Source organism: Cordyceps javanica, chromosome 6, assembly GCF_051103115.1.
Source record: "Cordyceps javanica chromosome 6, complete sequence".
NCBI lineage: Eukaryota > Fungi > Ascomycota > Sordariomycetes > Hypocreales > Cordycipitaceae > Cordyceps > Cordyceps javanica.
The window spans coordinates 1,919,360-1,928,565 of record NC_139300.1 but is presented as its reverse complement, the minus strand read 5'-3'; the positions used below and the strand labels follow the sequence as shown (position 1 = coordinate 1,928,565).

The window sequence follows — 9,206 nt, the reverse complement described above, 5'->3', positions numbered from 1 at the left end:
ATGGTCAGCCTTTTGGTAGACTTGACTCCCAGTCCTATTGAACCGTCCCCGAGACCCTCGTCTGCCTTTGAAGACTTTTACGAAATCGACGCATACTCTCGCCCTACTAGCGAGGTATTCGCCTCACGCCCAGGCTCTCCCAGGTACATCATGGCGACCCATCAACCTCCCACGCTCACAGAGATTCTTATCGACGTCTCGCCTCCTCCTTATACTCTTGCTGCCTTCATGGCCTACCTCTCTCAGAATCACTGCATGGAGACCCTGGAGTTCACCCTCGATGCCCAGCGTTACGCCAATTTTTACCAAGAACTTGCCTCCGAGGCCGAGTCGGTGACCAGAGTTAGTGCCCGCCTCTCGTCTCTCTGGCAAAAGCTCATGCAGGTCTACATTGTCCCTTGTGCCCCCCGCGAGGTCAATATTCCCTCGCGTGTCCGCGACCGCTTGCTCATGACACACTACAACCCTATACCTCCTCATCCTTCTGTTCTCGATGAGGCCGGCCGCATAATTTACGAGCTCATGAACGACTCGCTTCTTGTTCCTTTTCTCGAATCCGTTGCCCCTCTGCACGTCGAACACGGTGATGAGCAGCTTCGCTCTCCTCGATCGCACACTACCACCAAGAGCCGAACAAGCCAGAGCCTCGAATTTGAAGGTCTCACCGACGACAGTGAGGGCAATTCCCCCGCGACCAGCGAACCGATGACCCCTCCTACGACCCCGCCGACCACCTCAGACTGGGCCTTCAATACATCTCCTGGCGGCTTACAGCGCGCAGTCGCCGCCCACAACAAGGGCTGGAAAAGGGTTGGTGAAAAATTGGGGTTTACCCGGAAGGGTTCTAGCCGACGACCCAATGCCACCTCTTCCTCCTCGAGCGGTTCCGGCAGTCGTCGCGGGAGCGGCAACAGTACCACTTTATGAAGGTGGGTGGTCATGATCACACCCACGGGACGTGTTGGAACCCGCCAGCGCGTGCGATTTTGCTTCGAGAGCGACCCTCAGCATTTACAACATCTCAACGATTACGGCGTTAAATGGGCACGGTCACTGCTTTACAAATGCGCCATTCCTGCCTCTAACGACTCTTGTGGCTAGGAAGCCGGATGACGGCACAAATAGAAAGCGACTGCTATTTTCACTGCTTTGCTTTTTTTTTTCCTTTACGACACGAATTCGAAGTCACGATGACGATTGATCTTCTCGAATTTTATTGGTGCTTATGGAAGCAAAGCCTTTGCATTGTTCAGGAGCGTTCATTTTGATATTAGACGATGGACTTCTTCTGGACACTTTCTGCGATTTCCCCTTTTCTTTTTCGAATCGGATTCGGAAGAAAAGACATTGTTATATATTTTAGAGGACAAGGTTACAATGGGTTGGAGTTCAGGGAGTACTTTCGTTCTCTTCTTTGTATATTAGTTGTTCTACTTTGGTGCCTTGCGACTTCCTCCACAAGACGCCGACGCATTCAATGGCGTAGTACATTTCTTCCAAAATGAGACTTTAGGCCTGCGTGTACGCACCAGACCACAATTACTTTCTTCTTCTTCTTCTTGCTCTCCGCCTCTGAACATTTCCAACTCGTGGTACGGTGACATGATCATTGTTGCTGTACACCATCTGCGAGGCAATCGAGCCTGCCCCGCGCCTCGCTTAACAGTAAGCAGATGCCTGGTCACAGGTGAATTGTGGCAAACATGGGCAGGCAAACACGTGTATTTAGGCGGCATGAAGAGGGTCAACAGTTGAAGGCTCCGGCAGTACGGTACGTATCGGTTCTCATTGAAAGTTCATTTCCAGGCAATGTCGTCGATATACCCATACACTGCACAATTCAAAAACAGAACCTCATGATCAACTCGAGGTTCAAATTGAAGTTTGACATAGGAACGACGCGACAACAATAAACGTTACGTATAATATCACACGAGATGCACCCATAGATACGATGGTAGAGCCAGCCACGGCCTCTTCTCGCCAGGCAAGTGGCAAAAGTAGGCGTCTGACCAGAGAGAGAAACCTTGCGCACCAGCGCGACGAGAGCACACGGCCAGTTGCGCCGGTGTGGGTGGTGGGGTTGGTGAGGCGTTGCGCCGCGCGCGCTCTTTGCATCTTGCCTTTCCTTGTCGTTGCAATGGAAGAGTTGAAGTCCCATGACTGCTGAGCCTGTCCATCATTCTGCCCCACAGGAAAGAAAGAAGGAAAAGTCGGTATTCATGTAGCCAATATTGAAACACGGACGGAACCAGGTGTATGACTCGGTACGCCGGGGTGGGACCGCACCTCGGCCTGTAATTCGTCACCAGGAACCTACTACCAGATAGATTTCTGCCATCAACAACACGGCGCCGTTCGGATAGGATGGTCACAGCCTCGAACGAATTGCTACGGCCCCGCAATCGGAATGAACATATGTTGATAGGCGACTAGGTGCAGCACCGCCCCATCTGCGGAGAGTGGCACAGATATGTTCGGGGCTCGTTCAGTATTCCTGAGGCTTATCATGTCGCGAGTACATGTTCCACTCGAGCGAGCTCGCAAAGTCGAGCTTGCCTTGCTCGACCTGCTTACGGGTAACCGATAGCATCGGCTGGGGTAGACCCATATACTTAAGAAAGTCAACAGCTGACAGGTAGTTAACACGTTAGTCAATTGCTCATTAAAGAATTGCCGCGTGGGGGGTGAGAGGGCAGAGAGGGCAGGGATCAATGGCGGGGTGTTGTCGATAACATACTGTCCTTCCATTCTTTTTGTTGTCTTTGACGATCCCACTTTAATTCTTCTGCCATGATATCGATAACTTTAGGTAGAGCCTCGAGCGCGGCCTGAGCGCTGAGGAAGGCCAGGCGCGTACGTCTTGCCAGAATGTCGACGGGCGTTTGTGCATACTCGTGTCGGCAAGCATATCGCACTTCACCATCCACAAAGGGATAGAGCTTGGAGATGCGCTCACCGCGAGCGGGGAAACGCTGGTTCGTTTGCTTGCAAAGAGCAGCGACTGACCAGGCACGATCTCCGTAGCTTTCTGTGAGATGCTTTGCAACCTCCGTCTCGACGCCAAAGTACTGGATCAAGGGAATGAAGAGTGTCTTACTGAAGCCATGTGCCCCAATCAGTCTTACGTTGTGGGTTTGACACTTGCCGTCCAGGATAGCACCATCGTCCACAAGGTTGGTACCACTAACTCGTGGCGCGTTCTCGACTGCCTTGGTTTTGAGGCCAAACTCTGCGACTGCGACATCGACGCAGTCCTCCGCCATCTGGCGATACGTTGTCCACTTTCCACCAGCGCAAGTCAAAAGGCCAGATGGGGAGACATCAGTAAGGTGATTACGCACAAGCGACTCAGTGTTTTTGGCTTTGGGGTCTTTGACGAGCGGTCGAATGCCCGACCAGGCAGCCAAAACGTCTCCGCGGCGGACACGGATTTCAGGAGACAAGTAGCCTCGAATTTCGTCAAGAATCCATTCGATAGATTCCTCATCCGGAACAGGATTGGGGCTGATTGCACAAGGCGAGTCTGTGGTACCCGCAATGGTGTTGCCTTGCCAGGGGAGGAAGAAGATGACCCGGCCGTCAGAAGTAGATGGATCCAATAGACCCATTTTGCCTGGACTGTAGTAGCCCGGCAAAATTATGTGAACGCCTGAGGATGGTGCAACGATCTCCTTGCAGTTTCCATCATCCATCTTGCGAATGGCGTCCGTGAAGGGGCCTGTGCAATTGACTATACACTTTGCGCGCACAGTAAACTCCTTGGCAGGTTTGCCATCGCGAACAACAATATTGTCACGGATCTTAGCGCCGATGAGGCGGCCATTGTCATCCTTTAAGAGACCAGTAACTTCTGTGTGGTTCGCAACGGTGGCGCCGTAAAGCGCAGCTGTCATAGCAATAGAGACGTTCATACGAGAGTCATTGTGCGCTCCGTCGTAGTATACAAGCGCCCCAACCAAATCCGTCTGTTTGAGCATCGGGAAGGCTTCAAGAGCCTTACTTCGGGTGAGGAAGTAGGAACTTTCAATGCCTTCGCTCCCAGCAAGAAGATCATAAAACTTGGTTCCAGCCCAGTAGTATGGCGCCTTCCACCACTTATCGAGTGGCAGCATGATCGGAAGCCACATGGAAAGGTGAGGAGCAGTCTGCAGAAAGTATTTGCGCTCCGTGAGAGCCTCACGTACCAGCTTGTACTGGTTGTAGTCGAGGTTCCACACAGCCTTTTCCAGGTACCGAACACCACCGTGTACTAACTTTGTGCTCTTACTACTGGTTCCGCTGCTAAAGTCATCACGCTCCACGACAGCAACACGGAGACCACGAGTAACAGCATCGAGAGCAACCCCAGCGCCAGTAGCGCCGCCACCTATCACAAGCATATCGTATTCGTCGTTGACAGAACCGCTTCCGCTCAGGCGCAAAGCATCGAGCTGCTCCTGGCGAGACTTGACGTGCGGAAATCGCGGCATTGTAAAAGAGCCATCGAGGGCATATGTCGGAGGCGGTACTGCTGCTGACGAATGGCCAGGTATATTGCGCGGGCGGTAGCTGTAGACCAGTACTGCTCCTGTCGTCATAACAGCTCCAGGGAGCAGCAGACGACGCAACAAACGTCCGCTGGCGGGCATGCTGGCAGCCGATCGGTAAGAGTTGAATATTTCGCTCACTTTCTATATGCAAGGGCGATCAAAGTGTACTTAGTAATGAGCTCGCCCGTTTCGAAAGTCCTGTTGCCGACCAAACAGCCCCTCGCATATGCCGCACTCCGGGATTGGCAAATAGAGCAGCGATGTCAAGTCGCTACTCAAGTCGCACATTCGCAGGACGGGAAATCTGCGACCTCTCAATCTTATGGGCAAGATCAGGCATGAGCTAAAGAGACAGAGAAGGGATGAAACTGTGATAGGAGATGGGAAGAAATATGTTGACCCCGCAGAGAAAGTTGCTGGCGCGTGAAGCTAGCCCCATGCACTTCGGCTAGCAACAACAGGTACATTGTCGCTTTTACGCGCGAGCTTCTATGTCACAACGAAGCTGTGGATCAGGGGCCGGCAACAGATCCTTTTCGCCCAATTGAGCCCGCTACTCGAAGAACACTCTCACCCCGCTGGTTGGTAGGAATTATTGCAGCCTATTTTAATTAGAGAATCAATGAGTTCGGTGTCATTGATGCCTCGGCCACTATCTAAAAACTCAGGGTGCGCCGATGCGGATTTTTTCGGCTACTTTGATCAGCTCATGTATGTGACTGCCTGGAGACCTTGATCAATCAATCTTCCCCTGCTTGTAGTAACTCGTCTGCTAGTCTTGCCAGATAGAACCGACGCGTCTCTTCTGGTAATTGCTGAAACTGCTTTGTAATTTTAGCAACATCTCGTCTGCCCTTCTCATAGGCTGCTAGATCCCTATTACCATATACATCTCGCCCAGTAGCATATCCGCAAGCAAGATCGCGAAAAAAGGTATTTACAGCGACACTCATATCCGTTGTGGGCGCTGCAGTGTGCAGCCAAAGAGGTGGCAGGAACAACACGTCGCCGGGGCCAACCATAGCTTCATGAGGATGTGTACAAGCTAGCTTCGATGTTTCAAGCGATCCAAATACATCGACGCTAGAGCTGGAAGCACCAGGTGTAAATGCTAAGTGGGATACATCGCTAGGTGGAAATAGAATCATTCTTTTTGATCCAACAATCTGCGCGTACACATTGGCCATGACCTATCTCGAAATTAGATTTGGGGCACAGGTGAGTGACTGTTTGACACTCACATCATAGTGCAGCCACATGTTGACTTGACCAGACACACGCAGCACAGAGCTGAAGAGGTGTTCCCTGACATAACTCAGCTCTTCTGGCAGTACGAAGTCTGCAGCCAAGCCGGGAAAGTCTTCTTCGAGTTTGGCTGGTTGCTCCGTCGGCCTGTCATTTGACAGTGACCGTAGATACAAACGATCGCCCTTCTTAGCTTTGGCCATAGCAGTGCCAAAGTCTTCTGTGACGTATCGAAAATTCTTTGCGTTGAAATCCATTATATTGATACCCGGTTGGCATTCGTGTACTACCACCTGTTTATAATTAAGAGAATGGTCACGGCAGAGCTGTAGTAGAACTTACTTTCTTGTCGCCTCCCACTCTGTCAGTCATGTAGTCAGCGTTCCAATTCTTCAGGCAATCTCCTAGGTGGAGATTCTCTATTACGACTGGCTGACCGCGCTGGAGAATACTTTCGAATTCAGATGCGGAGCTCAAGCTAAGACGAGCGATGGTTGATATTTTAGTTTCCCCATCAGGTCTGCTGACTCTACTGTCGCTTTTCTGGGCAGAAGTGCTGCTTACGACCCGATGTGAATAAATGAAATGCACCTTGTCCGGTTTAAGACCGTCGCTCGCTCGATCTCTGCCGCTCTTGAGAACTGCAGGCACCAGGGCTTGATAGACATTCGTCTCCCAAAAGGTGCCCATAGAGAAGCAAGTCGCACCGCCTCCGGCAATAATGATGCGGCCGTCATGATACAATACTGAAGAGCCAATCATAAACGGACTAGTAGCTGCATCGTCTGAGCACCGATTGATTTTGGCGATGTTGGCCTTGGACTCCGAAGAACTCAAGCAGTACATTGCTTGTCCATCACTGCTCGGATCTCCGCCCATGCCTCCGCATATGAATGTGTTTCCATTGATATCAACAGTCTGTGCCCCAAAGATGGACAATTCCGGACTGAACTCGCCACACATTATCGTGAAAGTTATGGTCGGCTGTTTACAGGTTAGCTGCTTTTCAGACCAGTGGATATAAATGCTTGCCTGCTCATAATCCGTATGTAGTGTCCATTCGTATTTCTCTTCGACAACCAAGCCACTCCTGTCAATTCCACCGCAAATAAATCCTGAATGCTTGCTTTTAGAAGAGCTCATGGGATTGTTGCATAAGATGGAGCCAAATGAAGGCTTAGGCACATCTCCAGCAATTTTGCACCTAAGCCAGCCCTTCTCAGGGCTAAACACATAATAGTCCTTAGATATCTGTGAACGGCCAGTTTTGCCGCCGGCTACAAGGACCAGTGACGTGCCTGGCAGTCTTAAAGCAGAATGGCGATAGAGAGGAGCTGCCAGCTTCCAGGTTGAATGCCAGCTCCAGCCATGGTCATTTTTAAGAAGCCAGCAATCGGATAACGCGTTCGCCGGAGAGCCGCGGCCTCCTACAAGCAAGGTGCCGTAACTTCCCAAATCTGTGACAGTGAAGCACATGCGCGATGATGGGCCTGTCAAAGGTAGTGAAGGGGCGGATGTTGCTCTGCTGTCGAGAGAATAGACATCATAGCTCTCCTCGCGAGCATTGGATCCTAAACCCGTCATATTTAATGCGAATTTCTGCCCTTCTACATCTTGTAATGTTGCAAACGCTCCAAATCGACGTTTGCGACTGATCGGAATCGTGGTGAAATCGATGCTGAGCTCCTGGCCACGTTGTGCTTTACTGGTTTGCATGTCGGGCATTCGATTCATTGTCTCCGTATTCTCCGCCGCTGAAGCGTGAAGGACAAAGTAGTGGCGCGCAAAGAGCATAAATTCCTCCCATTCGTCAAACGGCTCGACGTCGTCCAGAGCCACTCGTTCTTCAGCTTTCACAAATTCGTCGCAGGACCAAGCTTCCCACAAGTCCCATATCCGCACAGTTGACCACCCGCGACTCCTAAATCTCTTGAACTGATCACTGACGGTCGGGTAGACGGCAACGGATCGAGGTGGAGTTTTAAGTTTTTCGAAATGCTTGAGCATCGTCTGGGCAAACGGGTGGCCACGGCCATAGGGTAGAAGTTGCTCCAAAAGGCAGAACTCGGCCTTGCCAACAGAACTAGCCCACTTCAGTAAATTATCTGCAGATTCTGTGTCCATGTATGTGACGGAAACTTCAGCGACAAACAGGATAGGGCAGTTCGACAAGTCGGCCAGAGATTCCAGCACCTTGCGGAGTGCGTCCAATTCGCGAAGATCGCAACCGATCTGGCAATACTGCTTGCTCCTCAGCAGCACCAAGTCCTCGTCAGATTGGGAAACCTCGAAGGATGGCCCGAGTAGCCCTTGCAGCTGGGGTGTTTCCAGAACTATGGCTCGCTTCTTGCGCATAAGGTCTGGGTAGTCAATATCAATGAATAATGCATCCTCGCACTCATTTCCGTATCGAACATGACTTTGCCATGGCAAGACATCACTGCACGCCATATTAGTATTGTCAATTCACGACGGTCAGTACATTTTCTTTCTACCTTCCACATCCAAGGTTGATGACTATTTTCGGGCCAGTGCATCGGGAGAGAAATTGCTTGACAATGACATCAATGGTTCTTAGTCGTAGCCAGTATCCGCGATTGATCAGCGGCGCTCTTCGCTGAAACTTCTTCACAAAGTAGCGAAAGTAAGGAGGCTCGTTCGGGTAGTATAGTCTTTCGACACTGCGTTTAGAAACAATGCTGCTACTGTTGGTCTGGTATCGAATTAGATGAGGTCAATTTACGCACTGTTGCATTTCCGCTCCAAAAATATGGGTGGAGGGCAAATTGAGTGAAACTTACACCCATGATCAGGTCGTCAAGTGCCTGCGACCGAACAGCCCGAGTAATGGCGGGTTTTGTAGGTACAAGCGATGTGGTCGACTCCATTTTTAGTCCTTGGTTTTAGGGACAGCTACAAAACGCTGCAACAGTGCAACGCGGAATAATTCGGGGTGTGTTTTACAAACAGCCAGGCTTGATGCCTCCTCACAAATTGATCAAGGCTTTTTGTGCGGGCGGGCCGTTTGCCAAAGCTGATTAGGTAAGGCGATCGAATTACGCACACCAGGGTGATGCCTTACTCTTGTACAATTTTCAATATGTTGGAATTTATATTATGTGACTAATGAGGTAATTCAGTTTTTCGATCGTGGATGCTGCCAGTCTATAGACTTTGCTCAGATAGCAACATGGTTGAGCTTCAAAAAGTCTGAATGCCTATGATGCTCCATCTTGACATGCTTCTGATTTGATAATCATCAGGCTGATAAAGACGTCAACGTGCATAATACTCCAAATGCAGACTTGTTTCCAAACTGGTGTTAGACTCTTGATGACAGATCGCGTGAGCTCGGCGTATTACATTGTTCGCAGTTAATCTGCCAGTACGTACAACGGCCGCACGAGAGCAGATAGAGACTGTCACTAC

General features: G+C 50.6%; 3 protein-coding genes across 3 annotated transcripts; 1 reads left to right on the top strand and 2 right to left on the bottom strand.

Moving 5' to 3' along the window:
- V2A60_009024 (regulator of G-protein signaling domain-containing protein) lies at window positions 1-927 on the top strand (the record flags this gene model as incomplete). The annotated part of the gene is made up of 1 exon (XM_083260292.1): window positions 1-927. The coding sequence occupies one exon, from the start codon at window positions 1-3 to the stop codon at window positions 925-927; it is 927 nt and encodes a 308-aa protein (XP_083116418.1).
- Window positions 928-2,488: 1,561 nt separating this feature from the next.
- On the bottom strand, window positions 2,489-4,631 carry V2A60_009023 (FAD dependent oxidoreductase-domain-containing protein; the record flags this gene model as incomplete). The annotated part of the gene is made up of 2 exons (XM_083260291.1): window positions 2,489-2,631; window positions 2,741-4,631. The coding sequence occupies 2 exons, from the start codon at window positions 4,629-4,631 to the stop codon at window positions 2,489-2,491; spliced, it is 2,034 nt and encodes a 677-aa protein (XP_083116417.1).
- Window positions 4,632-5,272: 641 nt separating this feature from the next.
- On the bottom strand, window positions 5,273-8,665 carry V2A60_009022 (S-adenosyl-L-methionine-dependent methyltransferase; the record flags this gene model as incomplete). The annotated part of the gene is made up of 6 exons (XM_083260290.1): window positions 5,273-5,722; window positions 5,774-6,070; window positions 6,120-6,761; window positions 7,209-8,217; window positions 8,273-8,490; window positions 8,579-8,665. 6 exons carry the CDS (start codon window positions 8,663-8,665, stop codon window positions 5,273-5,275), a joined length of 2,703 nt encoding a protein of 900 aa, XP_083116416.1.
- Between the last annotated feature and the right edge of the window lie 541 nt (window positions 8,666-9,206).